This window comes from Anolis carolinensis, chromosome 1 (genome assembly GCF_035594765.1).
Source record: "Anolis carolinensis isolate JA03-04 chromosome 1, rAnoCar3.1.pri, whole genome shotgun sequence".
Lineage (NCBI taxonomy): Eukaryota > Metazoa > Chordata > Lepidosauria > Squamata > Dactyloidae > Anolis > Anolis carolinensis.
In genome coordinates, this window is record NC_085841.1 from 258,845,966 (window position 1) to 258,867,350 (window position 21,385).

At 40.9% G+C, this 21,385-nt stretch overlaps 1 protein-coding gene across 2 annotated transcripts in view; it reads left to right on the forward strand.

Moving 5' to 3' along the window:
- The window catches only part of dagla (diacylglycerol lipase alpha), a 182,979-nt gene that overhangs the window by 123,591 nt on the left and 38,003 nt on the right, over positions 1 to 21,385 (forward strand). For both annotated transcript variants that reach the window (XM_003224134.4, XM_008115870.3), the window contains 7 exons: positions 829 to 953; positions 12,432 to 12,588; positions 13,971 to 14,054; positions 14,205 to 14,282; positions 16,615 to 16,695; positions 17,524 to 17,666; positions 20,224 to 20,292. In XM_003224134.4, the coding sequence (XP_003224182.1) occupies positions 829 to 953; positions 12,432 to 12,588; positions 13,971 to 14,054; positions 14,205 to 14,282; positions 16,615 to 16,695; positions 17,524 to 17,666; positions 20,224 to 20,292 (737 nt within the window). The remainder of the gene's footprint in view (positions 1 to 828; positions 954 to 12,431; positions 12,589 to 13,970; positions 14,055 to 14,204; positions 14,283 to 16,614; positions 16,696 to 17,523; positions 17,667 to 20,223; positions 20,293 to 21,385) is intronic.

The following is a 21,385-nucleotide window of genomic DNA, read 5'->3' on the forward strand; positions in this document are numbered from 1 at the left end:
AGGAATACCTCTGTCTTGTCTGGATGAAGTTTCAGTTCGTTTGCCCTCATCCAGTCCATTATTGATGACAGACACTGGTTTAGGGTCAGGACAGCTTCCTTGGCTTTAGATGGAGTAGTAGAGTTGGGTTTCATCTGCATATAGGTGGCACTGTATTCCAAAACTCTAGTTGACCTCTCCCAGCGGTTTTATGTATATGTTAAATAGCATTTTTTGGGAGGGGGGGAACAGAATCCACAGGACAATGTCCAGGGGTTCAAACAGGAGTTCCCCAGCACCACCTTCTGGATATGACCCTCCAGGAGGAACAGAGCTGTTGTAAAACAGTGCTTCTCAGTCCCATCCCAATGAAAATGGCCCAGAAAGATCCTGTAGTCGAAGGTATCAAAAGCCGCTGAGTAACCACAATTCCTCATTACATCTAACCTTACTAACTATGAGTAGTAGAATCTATTCCAGGATCAGATGGGTAGCTTCATTATCCTGGCTTGTTATAGCTTAAACCAACTAGAGTTGCTACTGTTTGGAAGTAGCGAGGCACTCCAGTTAGTTTAAAAACAAGTAAAAGCTTCCATTCTCCTCAGTAGTCCTGTTGAGTGGACGAGGAGGGAGGCACACAAATCTAAGACTTTGTTCCATAGCAGTAGTCACTAAGGTTTAATGGGTCATTGGCTGCTGATTCTTTTTCTTCATTCGAGAAGACTGTTAGCATGAAGTACTCAGTAGAATTTGGAACTTAATCTAACTTTACATTCATTTTTTGAGAACTGATATTGAATGACTGAATGAGTCATCTTACGTAATGAACATTTCTTTTGTTTCTTCCAGCAAGAAATGCTTCGTTACAAAGAAGTCTGTTACTATATGCTCTTTGCACTGGCTGCTTATGGCTGGCCAATGTACTTGATGAGAAAGCCTGCTTGTGGACTCTGTCGACTGGCTAGATCTTGCTCGTAAGTGTTCATCCAGGCTGTCTCTCTTGTCTTCTGCTTTATTTGATTGCTTCTTTCTCCCTACTTCTCATGAATTCTTCATTTATTTTCATCTTTTTCAGTGATACTTTTTCTCTTGAATGTGCTTTTCCTGGTAATCTTCCTTTAGCATCTCTGCCTATCCTGTAAAATATTGTTCCATAATATCTACCTAAGTCTGTGCTTGTTTAAATGCATTGGGCTCGCTTCACTTTTTGTATATTTAAGAAGCTATTGTATTTGATACACATTTAACCCACTGTACACTTCACATATTTCTTTTACGCATTTACCTGATCATTCTTCCTTAATAGATCTGCATATTTTACAGGTCAATCATATTTCTTTACTAAGAAGAAAGTCTACTGATTTTAGTATGATTTACTTCCTAAGAGCTGTGTAGAGGATTATAGTTCTTGTACTCAAAAAAGACTTGGGAAGCTTTATTATACATGTGGACCACACAGACATAAAATTAGTGTAACCTCTGTACATTAAAATGTGGACTAGACAAAACTACGGTTAGGTGGATCTGTAATTGGCTAAGCAAACGAACCCAAAGGGTGCTCACCAATGCGTCATCTTCATCTTGGAAAGAAGTCATGAGTGGAGTGCCGCAGGGTTCCGTCCTGGGCCCGGTTCTGTTCAACATCTTTATTAACGACATAGACGAAGGGTTAGAAGGCACGATCATCAAGTCTGCAGATGACACCAAACTGGGAGGAATAGCTAACACTCCAGAAGACATGAGCAGAATCTTAACAGACTAGAGAGATGGGCCAAAACTAACAAAATGAAGTTCAACAGGGACAAATGCAAGATACTTCACTTCGGCAGAAAAAATTGAATGAAAAGATACAGAATGGGGGATGCCTGGCCCGACAGCAGTATGTGTGAAAAAGACCTTGGAGTCCTCGTGGACAACAAGTTAAACATGAGCCTACAAAGTTTAAGATCAATGAGTGGCTCTCAGTGCCACCACTACACCTCACTGTTGGGATGGAGTTCTCAGGGTCATGAGCAATGTGGTTCGACATAACACATATAATTTTATACCAGGGTCCCAAAAATTCACTTACATCTCATCAGGCCAGAACAATTCTAGAAATAAAACCCTGTTTTGGTCTGCATGGGACCTGCTGATATCTTGTGTACATCAAGATATAACTATGCCAATAAAATCAGTGCCATTTCCAGATTACAATTCAACGAATTGTGGAAATGTCAAGATGGAGGTAAATTACTTCTGCAAATTTTCCAGGAATATCCACTTTTTGGGCTGAACTTTAAAGTTCCTGAAAACAAATAACTAATAGCACAAATGTATCAACTCCCTCACAGTTGTTTTGTGAACCTGAAAATTTCAAATCAAATAAATGAAAAGTCTTACATGTTGAATTAATAAATTAAAAGTATAACAGTATTAATTTGTGAATCTTGTTACTTGCTGAATTCTAGTAAAGTTATTTTAAATAACATATTAAAACACTACAAAATGCAGTCAGATCATAAATTGAATGATGTTTCCATGCAATCTATTTTTATTTTTTTTGGAAACATATAACATTAATCTTACTGGTTTTTGTAATAAATGAACAGATCATTAAAACTAATTAGTATTCAACTTTGATGAGACACAAGAAGATCCATAAATCTTAATCAACATTATGTTCTCCATGAATTGTTCTTGGTACATTTGAACATACCTAAAGGCACTGTAGATAATTGCTTTTTGTAACTGCAGCTGTAGCAAACTTAAACCCATAGGGAGATGGGAACTATCTCAAGAAAGAATTGCTTTTTTCTGGTAGAAGGTTTTGTGAGTGAATTAGCATACCTAGAAATCCATACAGGGACTTTAACAATCTCCATGGGGATGACTGCTAATCCAAAATAAATAGGTTGGTATAAGTTGTGCGGAGTCTGTGGTGGCGCAGCAGGTTAAACCGCTGAGTTGCTCAACTTGCTGACTGAAAGGTCAGTGGTTCGAATCCGGGGAGTGGGGTGAGCTCCCGCTGCTAGGCCCAGCCTCTGTCAACCTAGCAGTTCGAAAACATGCGAATGTGAGTAGATCAATAGGTACCACTCCGGTGGGAAGGTAACGGCGCTCCATGCAATCATGCTGGCCACATGACCTTGGAGATGTCTACGGACAACGCTGACTCTTTGGCTTAGAAATGGAGATGAGTACCAACCTCCAGCGTTGGACATGACTAGACTTAGTGCCAGGGGAAAACCTTTACCTTATCAGTTGCACAGAAGTCCTCATGCCAAAACAACAGCTTATCTTGATAATGGTGTTGTTTTAAGGTAAGATCCTGTAGATTGGAATTCAAGGACAAATATGTCCTTGAATCCCAGTCCACAGTCCATGGATTTTATAGAACCATCGAGGCTAACTGAGAAAAAGAATGGTTAACTGACTCTCGACAGCATCAGTGCAAACCATTACCATATACTTTTGTTTGGTGACCAGTTCTAAAGAAACTATTGTGTAATTATACAGACAAACACCTATTTTAATGAATAGTTTCCATTTCTGCTTAAAATTAAGTGGTAAACTTCATGTGTTCAGCTGTTGGACATGCAAGTTTATTTGCTCCAAGCTTTCAACTATAAGGAACTGGAGTTTGCAAAGAAACAGATTCAAGGAAATGCTTGTTCTGGCAGTTAGTTGTGGCTGAAAAGTTCAGCTATAGAAAAGCAGATATTGACATATTTATTCTTCAAGTGTTCTGTGACTTCCTGTTGTGTTCCTGTGCCGTTCGCCAGACAATAAAAAAACTATAAAGCTGAAACGTGCCGTCCTTTATCCGGGCGAACTGCAAATCCCTATAAGCTGTCCTAAAAATATTGAACGACTGAGTCTGGAAAACTTCAAAAAAGGATGTTTATTCATACAAGGTTGTAAACCTGGCACAGATCTTAAAGTTACAGAAAATGAAACAAATTTCTATAGGTTTTAGTTGCGGAATTATCCCTGGTTCCAGAAGGCAAAGGTGATTATAAAACCACTATACCCTAATCACGCTGTCTATATTAGAAGGAGAAACTCTTTCCTTCCCTATCTTTACAGCAAAGATTAGTTCTAGAAGCGACGGAATAACCCTGCTCCTCTAACTAGATTTCCTATTCCAGATCAGTATAATTCAATACTTATCTAATTTGGATAGGCTTAGATTGGCCTGGTTTTGAGGATGATTTGTCCCAGTTAGCTTGCACAGCTGCAGCACGTTGGAAGACTATAGCCAAAATGAGGCTCCAAAATGGAGACTAGACCCTGGTAAAAAAGGGCGGTCCTAAGATGTTGTACTCTTTGACCAATCATTGCAAAGAAAACTGCAGCCAGCTCTTGCAGACTCCAAGCCACTTTTCCTGGGCTTTTGCAGCCAGAGGCTGAAACAAAATGTAAGGCAAATCATCGTCCTGGGGGACGGAACACTCCCCGCTTAAATTCCCAGGATGTGGGAATTTACCACTCAAAAACATACAAACACCTTTGTATACACAACAATAAAACAGTATAAAACTTACACACTTTGGACAAGCAACACGAGATTGCTGGTTGGTCTGTCTAGGACAGACGTTTTGTCCTTACTATTAGTCTTTATCTGAACTTTCCTAACCTTACCGTCAGGGCAAGGAAAGATCTTTAGTATAATGCCCATAGGCCAGGCATGGCGGGGCAAGTCTTTGTCCTTTAGCAACACAAGGTTTCCCACCTTGACATTGTCCTTTGGGGTTTGCTAGAGTCATCTGGTTCGAAGCTGGCTTAAGTATTCGGCCTTCCACCTCTTCCAGAAGTGGTTGGCTAAGGTCTGCACATGCAAAATTGGTGCCACAGTCCGACCAAATTGACTTAATTGGCCCTCTGAGGGCTATGAACCTTTTCAAGGCATTTACGAATGATGAAGTGTCCATTCCCTCTGCAACCTCTATATGGACAGCTCGTACTGACAAACAAGTAAACAAAACCGCACATCTTTTGTTATTTACAACACCACTGGTTTTTCTTGTAACAATTTCCCAAGGACCAAACACATTGATTCCCACATGGGAAAAGGGTGGGTCTGTCAAAGTCCTATCCTGAGGTAGTTCTGCCATTAACTGACTTTGACAGTTTCGCCTAAGGCACCTGCATTTAACACATTTGAAAATACAACTGTTGACCAACCTTTTGGCATTAACTACCCACAGACCTTCATTTCTAAGGGCTGCCTCAGTTAGAGTTCTACCCTGATAATGGATCCTTTCATGGTGATGCCGAACGAGCAGCAATGCAGTGTGACTATTAGGGGGTATGATGATGGGGTTTTTTATGCATACCTTGAGTTTAGCCTTGGCTAACCTTCCTCCAACTCTCAAAATACCCTCCTTGTCTAGAAATGGGTTTAACTCATTTAGAAGACTTTGATTAGGGATGTTGAGCCCTTGCTCTAGCCTAGCTATTTCCTGCTTGAAAACAGATCTCTGCACTGACTCGAATATGACGCTCTTAGCCTTTATCATATCCTGGACCTGTAAAGGCTCACTATCTTTGCAAGCTAAACGATGTATAAGCATAGCAACTGCTCTAAGAAGACTGTGCCACTCCGAAAAACGTTCAAAACGGTGTGGTTCCAGGCAAGATCTTTGGCCCATCTTGATTTCTGTGGTTGATTTGCAGGCTTTCACCTCTGCACTTCGTGAGACTTGAGCATTCATAATGTCCAAAAACCTTTGCTCATCTTTCGAGAGCGCTGTGGCTTCGTCTCTCTCAGAGACTTTGAAGATGGAGGAATACTCTGGAGTTATTGCTTGGCAGTAGACTGAGATGTGACTTAGGCAACTGCGCACAAGTGTAGGACGTCCACCTTTAAGCACGTGTGCTTGATTGGAGTCCAACGACGATGGTGGGTGCATCCTGTCTATGCACACCAGGCCTATAACTGTCCAGCCTAATGGCAGTTGTTGTGCGATGGGTGCACCTGGGGGTCCTTTAACTTGGTCGTTCACACAGAACAAGCTCGGGCAGTCCGAGCCAAGCAAAAGGGCAATGTCCACATCTGGCTGAAAGGCTGGTATAGCATTCTTTAACCGTCGCAAATGTGGATGAGCCTCCACAACTTCTTTAGTTACAATTTGCTTTTTGTTCCGAGGGATGGAGGAGCACTCAATCAGGTCTGGCAGCTTGAACTGTCTCTTCTGGTCGCAAGAGGAGACAACAAAGCCAGATGCTATGCGACCCTGCAACTTCTTTTTTCCTGCACACGTAGTCATAGTGTAGTCGACCATCTTGGTTTTAAGGTCAAACATGCGGAAGAACTCTGGAGTAGCCAGGGAGGCGTCGCTCTGTGAATCCAGGGCCACATAGAGTCTCATTCTAAGCCAAGGGCTCTTGGCTGGATATGCATCCGCTAGGCAGATAGGATGACAAACTCTTAACTGTTGCGAGTCAGAACACAGCTCTGTACAGGCGACTGCTGAAACCTCCACCTGCATCTCTGGTACGGCTGGCTTGTCGGTGTCTTCGACTGCTGACTTTTCTTTTGGTGAAGCGTTCCCTTTGGGGTAGGAGATGACACTGGAGTTGTGCATTGCAGTGCAATGCTTGAGGCTGTTGCATTTCTCACACTTGACGTTTTCTTTGCAGTTGGATGCAAAGTGTGGAGTTGCTCCACAGCATCTAAAGCAGATTCCCTGCTTTTGAACTAGCTGTTGCCTTTCTTTGTATGTCTTCCTACTAAACTCCCTGCAGTTGGCCAAGCTGTGAGGCTTTTGGTGAATAGGGCAAAGCAACTCTTTTACCTCTGACCTGGGTTCGTCAGTCTTGTGTTGAGTTTCGACTGCCTTTACGCTGACAGGTCTATTGGCCTCTCTAGGTGGTTTCTTGTCCACTTCAGGTGCCTTCCCTGGATGGATCCCCTGATATAAGGTGGGCAGGCCCGTCTGTGGATCATTCCTTTCCCTGGCCGCTCTGGTGATGAACTGGACCAGATGGGAAAACGGTGGGTACGCCTGAGAATGGGCCTCCTTGTAGTTAAAAACCTGTTTTCCCCAGTCTTCCTGCAGGGCGAAGGGAAGTTTGCCCAGAATCTGCCGCTGGGACAGATGCTGATCGAGGCACTGCAGTCCAGGCAACTCTGGATTCTCCTTGGCCGACTCTAACTCTGCAAGAAGATCACTGAGGTCCCACAGGAGCTTGCAGTCCTTGAGCTTCAAGGTTGGGAACCTTTGCAGCATGTCCATTAGAGATGCTTCAATCTCCGTGCTAGCTCCATACCGCTGATGTAATCTGTCCCAAGCCTTTTCCAAGGCTTTGTCGGGGTCAGCTACATGGGCTGAATATATTCTCTTAACTTGAGAAGATGATGCTGGACCCAACCAGGCGCCTAGCAGGGTCAGCTCTTCTTCAGGCAACAACTTTAAGTCTCTAATTGCCCTCTTGAAGGTAACCTTCCAGAGAAGGAACTCTTCAGGCTTGTCTGAAAACTTTTCGACTCCCTTGTCCTTGAGGTCTCTTTTGGGACTTCTAAGGATCAAGACGAGTTGGGATTCTGGTGTTGACGGTGTCTTATGTGGCGTTGGCTGCTGCAGGGAGAAATCCCGTGCTCCTGGTGTCGACCTTTGATCCTTTGGAGGGAAGGCATCGTCTGTAGACGAACAGATGGTTCCTTTTGGACTTGCTTGTAGGGCCCAATTGGTGATAGGCTTTGATGGTTTGGCTGACTGCTCAGGAATCTTAGTAGGAGGCACAGGCAAACTGAGCAAAGAGGAGCTCCCCGCTATGACGCTTTGAACTTCCGGCAGCCTGAAGGCAACTTTAGGGCCCTGTTCTGACCGAACGGAGAAGTCTTCATGTTCCTCGTCAGAAAGCTGGCTGTTTAAGCTATTAAGATGCACAAGCACCTTGGAAGAAGGGTCCTGCTTCGGCAACTGACTTACATTTTCTTCTGTGAGTTGCCCACTTAGGACCTTGGCCAAAGTCTCAGCCTTTACCTTTTTGGCAGTAGCATCCATCCTTATTCTAAGCATTTCTATTTCACATTGCCTTTGGGCCTGTTCTATTTGGAGTCGCTGTTCCTCCTCTTTAAGGTGGAAAGTGTGGTCAGCTGCTTTTGCATCAGCTTCCGCCTCCGCAACCTTGCTCTGTAGCTCCAGACGTGCAGCCTCCTTAATGTGCAAGGCAGCTAGGGAAGAGATGGCACTCCCAGCAGCAGAAGACTTGCTAGAGTGGCTGTGTTTAGACGATGCACACTCCCTTAGTTTAGATACCTGGCTAGAGCGGTTGGACTTAAGACTAAGTGCCACAGCAGGTGATTTTAAAAGATTGGTCTCATGGCTGCATAAGGAAGCTAGGATTGCCTTCACCCTATTTTCTTTCTCATTAGTGTCAGCTAAAACACTCACTATTTCTAGCTCTGAATCCTTGGCGTTAATGCGCTCGAGGACCTGGACTATCTTAGACACCAAACCCCTCCAAAGACCGAAGGTCTCTTCAAGGTCTGTCTGTAATATGGATGGCACCCTTGTAATACCCAAGCTCTCTATTCTGCCCATTAATGTTACAATGCGCTCCCATGCCGAACCTAACCTCACATGGAGGAGCTCCTTTTCATCTATTAGATGGGCTAGCATCTTGGCTGAAGGGTGCTTTATCCTTTGGGGCCTTTCATTCCTAATTTCAGCCTCAGGAGGAGATATACCATCTGTATCATCTTGAAATTGCATAGACATTATATATTCTTAGTAGCAAGTAAATTTACAACAAAGGCAAATGCAATATACCTGCAAGTAAATTTACAATAAAAGCAAATGCAATATATAATACAATGCACAGCACTTAACCATAGCAATATATATCACTAAGTAACTATACTTTACAAAGATTGTGACCTTTGGTGCCAGACTTTGGTGGGCAAGCTGCAAAATGCCAACTGACAGCAACTTGCCACTTGATACCTCCCTTGCCCGAGTGACGTAAACTGCCAAAATGGCGACTTCGCCAAATTTTCAAGCACCTCGTGCTCTGCGGCTCGAGGCCTGCCGCCGAAGGAGCACCGAGGCTGGCTTTGGAAAGGAGGAGAGAAGAGACGCCTCCTCCCCGCTGTGAAGGGAGGTCACCACCGCAGGACGATGAGACAGGTTACCGCCGCAGGTCGATGAAACAGGTCACCACCGCAGGTCGATGAAACAGGTCACCACCGCAGGTCGATGAAACGGGTCACCACCGCAGGACGATGAGGCAGGTCACCACTGCCGGACGATGAGGCAGGTCACCACCGCCAGGCGACTGTCCCGGCCGAGATCCTAGCCACTGTGAAGACTCAGCCAGAACTTTCTTTCGGAGTTGCCAGGCTTATCTGGGTCCCGGCCTGGTGCTTCTGGACTCACCACCTCCGTGTGAGCCCAAAGACTACTGCTGGAGCTCCGCGGCTCGATGCCTGCCGCCGAAGGAGCTCAGGGTAGATTGCTGGGTTTTGCACAGCCGTGCAATTGCAGAAGCAGCCGCGGGGCTACTCGCACACACGCGAGGTGAAGAGCAGGATACTGCAGAGGCTGAAGGAATGGAGCCCCACTCTCTCACTTGCCTATCGGCCTGGCAGCAAGCTTCACTGCAACAGACCAACAAAATCAAAGTCTCTATGGCCGTGCAGGCTAGCTCAAGCGGAAAAACCGCTGATCGAACTCAAAACTGTGCCGTTCGCCAGACAATAAAAAAACTATAAAGCTGAAACGTGCCGTCCTTTATCCGGGCGAACTGCAAATCCCTATAAGCTGTCCTAAAAATATTGAACGACTGAGTCTGGAAAACTTCAAAAAAGGATGTTTATTCATACAAGGTTGTAAACCTGGCACAGATCTTAAAGTTACAGAAAATGAAACAAATTTCTATAGGTTTTAGTTGCGGAATTATCCCTGGTTCCAGAAGGCAAAGGTGATTATAAAACCACTATACCCTAATCACGCTGTCTATATTAGAAGGAGAAACTCTTTCCTTCCCTATCTTTACAGCAAAGATTAGTTCTAGAAGCGACGGAATAACCCTGCTCCTCTAACTAGATTTCCTATTCCAGATCAGTATAATTCAATACTTATCTAATTTGGATAGGCTTAGATTGGCCTGGTTTTGAGGATGATTTGTCCCAGTTAGCTTGCACAACTGCAGCACGTTGGAAGACTATAGCCAAAATGAGGCTCCAAAATGGAGACTAGACCCTGGTAAAAAAGGGCGGTCCTAAGATGTTGTACTCTTTGACCAATCATTGCAAAGAAAACTGCAGCCAGCTCTTGCAGACTCCAAGCCACTTTTCCTGGGCTTTTGCAGCCAGAGGCTGAAACAAAATGTAAGGCAAATCATCGTCCTGGGGGACGGAACAGTTCCTATACAGTTTCTTGTCTTATTTCTCAGGGGTAAACTAGATGTGATATGGGAGACCCAATAACTCATTCTTTGATAAAAAGCCATTGAAAGGGGACGTTTTGCTTGAAGCCATGGTGCTGTGTGAAAGGGGTTAGCTCTTTCCACCTGCATCATTTCCTTGGTTCAACCTCCATCTTTCCAGTTTAATCTTCATTTAGCCTAAAAATAGTTACCTATTTTCAAACCCACTTCTCCCAAGCAAGACATAATGGGATAGTATCCTTCACACACTCCCCATTATAGTATAGCCCTGTGTCCATGGGACTGCTATCTGTGATTCCATATATCCACATCTGAAAAAGTATGCCCTATAGACAATTTCTGGGACCTCCGATGTAGCTCTGTGGTATTCTTTGGTCAAAATCCTTCATTCTGATTATCCACATGAAATCTGGGATCAAATACTTCGTGGGTGTGGGGGTTGTTCATTAACTGTTAATTCAAAGGAATACTATATCTTTGGATGTAATACAGAACTATCACAAATAGTAGCCTTCTATACACTTATCTTCAGAAAGTTTCCATGTTACATCTGTCTTTGTTTTTAGTGCAGCAATAATTATAGCCAGATGCTGTATTCTTGCTCACCTTTCTTCTTCCTGTCTAAAGCACACACTACTTCCTCCATTTCCTGTTTGTATAATCATAGCCATATTATGTGGAACTGGTCAAATGTTGATTAGTGCTAACCAAAGTTGTCTGTAAATAAAGGATTGTATGTTATGGGCTGTATATAGTTTAATAGAGCTCAAATTTCACACCTAGACACCTCCCATTGAAAAAAAAAATGAGCATACAAATTTAAGGGTGGATTGGAAATTTGGGAGAACTGATTACAGCTAATAACATGAGAAAATGTGACTGAAGGCCTTTCTAATCCAACATCCTGTTCCCTCAATTAACCAGGGTACATGGACAACTTTAGCTGGACCACTTTAGCCTAAAAGATTAGGAAGAGAAGAAGCATTGTGGCAAATGCTGGGATATTTTATTTTGCATGGAGACCTCTGGGTTTTGAAAAATGTTGATATCAACAGAAGGTTAGAAAAGGTCTTTGCACTCCTCAAAGTAGTTCACACCTACTCTATACCAATGACCCCATTTGAGTCCCCTAGCTAAATTTGGAGGTCGTGAAAAATTTGTGTAAATTACCACTTAGTAGCTGTTTTAGCCATTTACAATTTTACATGACTCCAGGAGAAAAGGAGAGGCAACAGAGTATATTCTGCCACTTGAGGTTGCAAGCCCAGCATGCCACTGTGACATGAAAAGTGTTGAAGATGTCTACATCCTGCTGTATCAAATATTTAGTCAAGATTTAATTTGTATCTAAAAATAAGCAAGCACATCCATCTTGTTAGTATGCATCTTTAATAAATGGTAAAAGGATATGTATAGCAAAGAATTGTTTTAAAATAAAATTCTTTGTGATTACACTATGTAACGTGAAAAAATGTCTGTTCCTGGTTTGAAAGTGTTGTTCCTGTTTAATTGTAAGGTACTTACTTTGAAAGTAGTTGAAACTTCATTTATAACCCAGGAACAAAAATCATGTTACATATTGTTATCAATAAATGCTGGATTTGTATACCTGTTCTATATACCTATATACCAGAAATCGTGTAAAGATTTCTCAAGCGAAAATGGGTCATAGGTGGGAAAGGTTTAAGAAGCCCTGCTCTATACCATAGTTTGGCAACACTTTTTGGCTGGATCTTATTAAGAAAGGCTGGTGAATTCTATCAGTGAAGAAGAGAAGCAAGAAGTAATGGGGCCCACAGAGACAAACTCTGATACCTAGTTATGATTTGCAGGAGTTGGGAATGTAAAATTGGTATAGAGCTTATGCATCAGTCACAGGAGAATCCTGTTTCTCTTTTTGTGCTATGTTGAACTAAAGGAAGTGTTACTAATGTACAATCTTAATTGCTATGACAATATTACCTAGAAACTGTATGTTGTTTTGTACACAATAGATTCTTCTCTTGCTTTTTTGTTTCTTTTTTTTAATATTTCTGCTTTTTTTACACATATTTACCTATTGTTTTCCTTTAAAGATGCTGTTGTCTTTGCCCTGCTCGACCTCGCTATGCCCCTGGTGTCACTATTGAGGAAGATAACTGCTGTGGCTGCAATGCTATTGCCATCCGTCGCCACTTTCTGGATGAAAATATGGCCTCTGTGGACATTGTATATACTTCATGTCATGATGCGGTAAGGACTGTGTGAACAATTGCTTGAGCTCAGCAACATTTTGGGGCAATTTAGAGCCACATGCTAAAGTGAAACTGTGATAGAACCTTTTAGAAACTGTTCAACGAATTAAAAGTTAGTATTGGTTGCATACATATGGATAGATGGATTACATGTGGATTGAAATGGGATCTCTCTTCATGTAAAGAAAAGTGGCAGCCTATCTTATAGGCAAGAGCCCCGGTGGCGAAGTGTGTTAAAGCACTGAGCTGCTGAACTTGCAGACCGAAAGGTCGCAGGTTCAAATCCTGGGAGCGGAGTGAGCGCCCGCTATTAGCTCCAGCTTCTGCCAACCTAGCAGTTCAAAAACATGCAAATGTGAGTAGATTAATAGGTACCACTCCAGCTGGAAGGTAACGGCGCTCCATGAAGTCATGCCGGCCACATGACCTTGGAGGTGTCTACGGACAACGCTGGCTCTTCAGCTTAGAAATTGAGATGAGCACCAACCCCCAGAGTCGGACACGACTAGACTTAATGTCAGGGGAAAACCTTTACCTTTTTATCTTATAGGACAGTGAAGGGCAACCTTTTGCGCTTGGTGTGTCAAAATTCACCAAAAAACCTAGCATGACTTGGGTGGTGTGTCACTTCAAGAAAAAAAAACATAATTTCACAATATTTTTAGTTTAAATAACAAAACTGTATAATTGTGATATATAGCTGTATTTAATAAATCAAAAACTATTTAACTTACCTGCTTAGTGACTTCTTTGTCCATCCGTCAGTCAGTTTCTTTTGTTGGTCTTGATATGATTTAACTTGTGTGGGGTGCCGTGAACTAAGATAAGTGAGGAGGAGGCGGAATTCTTTAACTAACCTGCCTATTAATGACTTTTTTGTTGCTGAATTTAATTGGCTAAATTTTCAATTGAAGGCTGGTATTTTGTACACTTCAAGCCCAAGCAAGCGCTACTAACTTCATCTGTCCATCTGTTTCTTTTGTTGGTTTTGAAATGTCATTCTCGGCATGTGGCCGCGTGTCATCAAAAATGGCTAGGCGTGTCAGTGCTGACACGCATGTCATAGGTTCGCCATCAGGGTTATAGGACAAACCTCTTAAATTTGGTTTGTAATGGAATTCTCAAATATAGTTCTAATCAGACCAAGATTTCGGAGTATAGCATGTGATCATGCCAAAGAAGAAAGGAAGAAAAATGTCCAGTGGGGAAAGCATGAACATTTCAGTGAATCTATTTATCTATGTACGTAGAATTAATCTCTGGCTTTGCTTTTCTGTTAACCTTCATCCATCGTATGATTCTTTTCTTCTTATAATTTGAGATAGGGCAGTCCATTACAGTAAGATTGTATGTTTTAACATGGCACTGCATTTTCTTCAGGTCTATGAAACTCCCTTCTACGTGGCTGTTGATCATGAGAAAAAAAAAGTGGTTATCAGTATCCGAGGAACTTTGTCTCCAAAGGTAAAAGTGTGTTGCTCAGTGATATTTGCTCAGTGTGTGCCATGTTATGTTCTATTTCTAAGATTTTGCAAATTATTAACAAGTGTATTGTTAAGATTCCTAATATTGACTCAGACTTCCATCTGATTAGTCATCCCTCTCCTTCCTTAGGATGCACTGACTGATCTGACTGGAGATGCTGAGCGCCTCCCAGTGGAAGGGCATCATGGAACCTGGCTTGGGCACAAGGTAGTTATAAGATCAACTGGGTCTTCCTTGGCTAATACGTAATTTTATTTCTCTCTCTTTACTTAAAAGATATATTTATTTTAAAAGATTTGGGAACCTGCTACTGAATTTCCAAAAAGTCTTGAACTTATTATACCAGTTGCAAAGGAATCTTGTAGTACCCTTCAGATTAACTATAAGAAAGAAGCTAGAGGCATAAGCTTCATAGACTAAAGTCTGCATTAGCAAGTGAATGGAGTGAAGTGGCTATAATTCTAGTTGTTAGTGAAACATAAGAATGAACATTTAAAAAGTAGCATCTAGTAATAATCTTACACAGTTCTTCTCACTGTCTAGTGCAGAATTAACCTCAAACACATTTTTTTAAAAAAAAAAAACCAGTATTCCTGTAGTACTCTGCAATATTCTGGTACTGTCATGGGATACAAAATATCTGCCAGTGTTGCAGCCACTTTCCACCCAAGACGTTGTATTTGTACAGTAATTTGAAATGGCTTCAAATAAAATTAACAGTATTGATCTAACCGTAAAGAAGACCACCACAAACTTGTTTATAGATGATAAATGGTGCTAGTGAAATTATATATAATACTAAATAGAGACATGAGAGAGAAGAAGCAGACTTTTGTGTAAAGTAGACATGGTAAAATTAGGAATTATGGAAGAATACAAGTGATACACATTGTAGGATGTGTGGTTTACATAAAATTATACAAATTTAAGGACTTTCTGAATGTAAGAGTGATAACTCTTCTGCTAATGGCTAAATTAAATATGCAGTAGGTTGAAGATAGGAGAGGTATTAAATAATAAATCCATGGTTTTGGAAAAAGAGTAGGGAAAGAATTGGCATTCCACTATCATCACACCAGGAAAAAACTATTATTATGCAAGAGATCACTCTAAAATAACAAGATGGTGGCCCCAACCCTGGTTTTTGTGAGCCAACACAATTACATGTGACAGCAAAAGTTATCGTGGAAGGCAGTGGAGTGAATGACAAGGGGCAAGAAATTGATTCTCAACATCTGAATGACTTGCAGAGAGGCAAAGGGGGGAGTGAACAAGGATGTAAGGAAGGAGGAGGAGAATAGGGCATTCTATGGAGGAGAGTAAGAGTTATACTAGTTTAAAAAGTTTGAGAACCTGACAAAAAGGCTAGTATTCTGAAATGGAAAGGGGCTGCATCAACATAAAATTTTGGGCAAAAAATTATTTATTTCTGAGAGAGACTTTTGCATCAGGCTATGACTGGTAGAAAACAAAGTACATCCACCAAATGTGAAGTCTGTCTTTTGTAAGGATTATGCACAAACAATTTCAAGACACCATTTTAAATGCCATCCCATGCAGGCATTCCTACAATTCTCCACTAAGTATTTTCCCCTCCCTTTGGAATTTGGCATTAGTATTTCAACCAGTGCATTCCTTTGCCTTAATAATTACTTCCATCTGGTAACTATTCCAGTATCAGGTTATACTCATCACCAACCATTCTCTTTTGTCCGTGGAAAGCCCTTCTGTCACCACATAATTGTTTTAGATATGGAAGAGGCTAATATATTTTTATCCTTTATTTTTAGTTTGTGAAATTTAGCAAATTTATTTTGCTGTCAGAATTGTAAGCTTATAGTTCAGTAAGTAAATTCATAATTGAGAACACTGTTTTTCTAATTCCTTAAGCTATAAGTATAGTGATGCTACAATATTGCTTCTTTCTCCTGACCTCTGAATGAAGTAAATTGAAAACTTCAGTGAAAATCAAATGTTTTACCCTTTTCAGAGTAACCTTTGTAGCACTGGCATGTGACAGTGCAGTTGCAGTCATTTGGGTGGTCATTAAAGGTGTTTAGGGCAGGGTTGAACTGCCTCTGTAGAAGGAAAGAGGAGCTCTTTTGGTGATAGTGGTGGATGCTAATATGTCCACAGCATGATCTATTCCATTGTAGGGTGGCTTTGATCTATTTGGTCCCTTGATTCACCAAAGAAATCCCCGTTCTTCAGCATGAAACTGGCACAGTTTATTCTTCCACCACTGGCTTTTAGGATTTTTTTAAAATTTAAAATAAATAAACATCCACTGTGTTTTCAAACTTGCCAAGAGTTGTTCTACCTGTCTCCCACTCCAAGTCAGCATAATCTGGCCAGGCTGTGGAAATAGTTGATACAGTATTTTCTAGTTTCAATATTGTTCCTTCTGCCTTTTCGGGAGAATGAAAAGTTTGAAAGGTTGTGGTTACTTGTAATGTTGGGTGTTATTCAGGGTCCTAACACAGGTCGCTCAGTTCTGTTAAAGATCTTGTTTTCCCTGCTCCTTTCTGCCTCCTTCCAGGGAATGGTGCTGTCTGCTGAGTATATAAAAAAGAAATTAGAGCAGGAAATGGTGCTCTCCCAGGCCTTTGGTCGTGATTTGGTGAGTCTCAGAGGAGTTCATACTTTCATCTGTGTTTTCCTCTTACAGCCTGTTCCATGATATATCATAATTACTGGAAACACTGTCAGCTTCCCAAAGCTTCTACCAATTATAGCTGCTCTTGGCCACTAGATGAGTAATCCGTTGTTCTGAAAAAGAGTTGCTGGAAGCAATACTTGGAAAAATTAGGTCACTGAATTTGGGAAATGAAAAGAACAGTCTCAGGATGCTAAAAATAGAGCCAAGATTCAGGTGAAAACCATATTCACATTGATGGCTCACTTGGGCTTTGTTACAAAGTGGTGTCACATACTTGCCTCATCTAAGAAATGTATTTTCTCTTTTCCTTCAGTTGTACTACAGTTTATGCTATCGTTATGTATGTAATTCTTTGCTAGTCTATTATATCTGTTGCCTATACTTCAGCTTTTTTAGGACAGTTCTGAAAGAAAACAAGAATCCAATGTAGATATGCTTGCAGAATTTGTTTTTTTCAAATTCCAGTACAAATACAAAAGCATATCTGTGTTTGATTTTTTCTTTCTTTCAAAAGGCCCTAATTCATAGGAGAAAGGAGGCTTCCAGAATCTCCCATCTACATTGGATCATTGGATATATGCTCTTGTCTCTACAAAAGTAATCCAGTCATTAGAGGAGGATCTTGAGAATGCCAGTTTTGTGTAGTAGATGTCAGTGTATGTATATGTGTGGATGGACTAGGTATGTGTAGGTTGGGTGAAGGAGATATTCTTTCCCTAAGTCAATAACGAAGGTATTTAAGAACAATTATCACAAACTATAGGCATCTAATTGGCTTTTGTTTTGCAGGGCAGAGGAACAAAGCATTATGGCCTCATTGTGGTTGGGCATTCCTTAGGAGCAGGCACAGCTGCCATTCTGTCTTTTTTGCTCCGTCCACAATACCCAACTCTAAAGTGTTATGCTTATTCTCCCCCAGGTGGCCTTTTAAGGTAAGTGTTTGTATTTATTAAACAGGAAATTTGGCAAAGTACCTTCTGAGATTTTAGCAGGGCCCCCCTCCCCAATTTCTATTATTTTAAGTATGATCAATTTATTAAGCCATTGAGGGTGAAGTATAATCTTACTAAAAGGAAAATGAAACTATTCCTCAAGAGTGTAAAGAACATTTATCTCTATTTCTGTACATCACTAGCTTTATACATACAAAAATCCATTACAAAACATTGCAAGATTTGGAAGCCAGTAGTACATTTTAGCTTAGATGATTCACTGTGTCTCATGTTGATCACAAATGATCAGCCACTGCCAGAAGGGACTGAAAGTTTCATCTATGCTGATGATTGTGCCATCACTGCTCAAGCAGGGAGCTTTGAAATGGTTGAACAGAAACTCTCCAAAGCTTTAGGTACTCTTACAGAATCATAAAATCATAGAGTTGGAAGAGACCTCATGGGCCATCCAATCCAACCCCCTGCCAAGAAACAGGAAAATCGCATTCAAAGCACCCCTGACAGATGGCCTTCCAGCCTCTGCTTAAAAGCTTCCAAAGAAGGAGCCTCAACCACACTGAGGCAGAGAGTTCCACTGCCTATTACAGAGAAAACCAGCTGATTCCTAATCCATCTAAAATGCAGGCATGTGCTTTTCATCTTAAGAACAGACAAGCATCTCGAGATCTGAAATAATATCATACAAAAGCTGACTGACTCAACCTGAAGATCACAACCAGATACAGTGAAGACATCTGCCCTTGCACTTTGCTACTCTGCTGCTGAATACGCATGCCTAGTGAGGAATACAGATCACCATGTTAAAACAGTGGATGTGGCTTTTAATGAGACATGCTGCATTATCACAGGATGTCTACACCCTGCACCACTGGAGAAATTTTACTGTTTAGCTGGTATTGCACCACCTGTTGTCCATTGGGAAGTAGCAGCCCGTAATGAAAGGACCAAGGCATTGACATCTCTGACCCATCCTCTGTTCAAATATCACCCAGCATGCCAACGTCTTAAATCAAGAAATAGCTTTCTAAGATCTATAGAGAGAGACTCAGGAACACCTCAGCAAGTGAGAGTCCAAAAGTGGCCCTCAATCAGTGGCTGATACCGGATAAGAAACTCCCTCCTGGGCACACAGAAGACTGGGCTAATTTGAAGGTGCTGAACAGACTGCACTCAGGTACCACAAAATGCAAAGCTAATCTTAAGAAATGTTGCTACAAAGTGGAGTCCACGACATGCAAGTGTGGAGAAAAGCAAACAACCCTGAAACCACAGACCACTTATTACAATGCAGTCTGAGCCTGCTACATGCACAGTGGAGGACCTTCTTGCAGTGACACAAGAGGCATTCGAAGTTGCCAGCTTCTGGTTAAAGGAAATTTAGTATAATGCCAAGTTTTTAACTTTTGTGCTTTTTCAGAATTTATTATTTTTTATTCTGTCAAAAGCAAATTGAGAATACAGTAATAATGTATTTTAAAAAACCACAAAGTTAAAAACTTGACATTATGTTAAATTTCCTTTGACCAGAATTGATATATGACAATAAATTAGATTTCTTTAAAGACATCTGTAGGAAGAAATCTCTGAAACTGGATTCTTAGGATTCAATCAAGAGAAGTATGTCAATATTGTCAGTAGTCCCTGAAAGTTGTTGTGTTATACTGTATTTCTAGAATATGCTGCCAGTGAAATCTCTTTTTAAGTTAATTTATAGACATTTTGAAACCAGACATATTTCCATTCTTAATCTATGGTTCTGTTAAATCACAATAGCAGTTTAAAACTGTCAAATAGACAAAAATGAGAACTGAAATGCCCAGGATGTTTTCTGCTCTGGATGTTAGGTTCTTCAGTTATGCAATTAGGCTGGAGAATAGCTCCCTCTTGCCATTAAATTATAGAATAGGGAGAGACCACACGAGTCAAGGACAATATTGCCCACCATATACCATGGAAACTTACATATAAATGAAGGGAATCATGTTAGCATATTTTGACTGAGAATCACATGAAAATTATTCACCAAAATTAATTCTGAAAAGACCAGGCTTTTGGATATTTTCTTTTTCATTCTTCTTCTTGTGGATAAGGACCTTTTTTAGACTTATGTTCACATTTACACTTAGAGACTTCAGAACAAAGGATTTTCTTACTGATCCTGAAAACTTAGGTTAAATATTGTTTTTAGTGGTTTTTGGTATTGTCATTCTCATCATCAGATATTTCCATCTCAGTAATGAATGAGACAGACGTTCTTCAGTTTCTACTGTTCTTGTATGATTTTCACCAAATAAAATATACAAAAGATACACTGATGATTCAGTACATGCTTTTAGCTTTACATTCCTGAAGTAGTTTATCAAGTTTTGAGCCTGGCATAGTAATGTTAGATAGCTTCAAAAAGCAAGCACTATGCTAGCTGTAAGCATTTGTAAATTGGGTATTTGTTTATTTGGATTATTTTGTGGATGTTAAATTTATCTTTCTTTTCAGTGCAAGCATACCAACTTCTTTTTGCTTCCTGTTTCTGTTCCAGTGAGGATGCCATGGAGTATTCCAAAGAGTTTGTGACTGCAGTTGTTCTGGGTAAAGACCTAGTCCCCAGGTAAGTCAAAAAAATCTAGTATTCTGTTTCTCGTTGTAGATTTGTTCTATTTCTAAGCTCTGGGTTTCTCATGTTAAAAGTTCCAGTACATTAGTCTTGTTTCTCATTTATCTGTCCTCATGTGCTTCTTGCTCACCACTCCCTTCCTAGCTGCCTAAATACAAATTATATTCATGTATCTTTGACCTGAACATATACAATGATGTGTCACATCCCTATGAATTGGTATATCCCTCCCCTATCATTCAACTTCCGATATTACTGAAAAAGGTGGATATGTTGGCTCCACAATTGTGTTCCTTTATGGCATCTAATATATATTTTCCATCTCCTAAGTTACCTGCATTGTCATTTACACATTTGTACTCTCTCTCAGGTCACCTCTTCTGAGCCATCTTACACCTGTGAATTGTCTCCTGGCTATGTCTTCCGTGTCATCTCCAATCTATCTTGTATCTTGACCTATGAGTGTTGTCACCTCATTCCTGTCTAGCATCCTTGTATTATGTGAGCTCTGTTGTCTTACAGTCATGTTCTGTGTACTGTGGTATTCATATCCTTCATTTACTTGTGCCTTTTCATCTCATACTGCTTCAGACATATGCATGATTTTCTGGGCTATTTGTTATTTTATCATCGCACGTCTTTTACAATCTCCTTGTCATGGAAAATAGATTGCAGGTATGAATTATTTTGTGGTACTTACAATTTGTAGAAGCAAGAGCACTTCCAAAATCATTGTCCGGTAGTTTGGAAATTCAGTGTATGGTTATATTACCTTGTTGTTAAAAAATAGTAGTAAAGCAGACAAGAGGCAACTTCTGTTGTAGTTTGTAGTTGCAAAGGGAACATTCTTCTTGGCCAGACTTTTATGAGCTACTAGGACTTTTTTGGGTCTATACTATCCTGGTGCTTGTGAGCAGAAATCAGTTTGCCGAAGTCTACAGAGTAGCAGGTTTCATTGAGTTTCAATAACAACTACATTTCCACTTTCTCTGTTGAAGTGGAGATACCCACGCCTTTCATTTACCATATTTTCCGGCATATAAGACAACTGGACGTATAAGACGACCCCCAACCTTTCCAGTTAAAA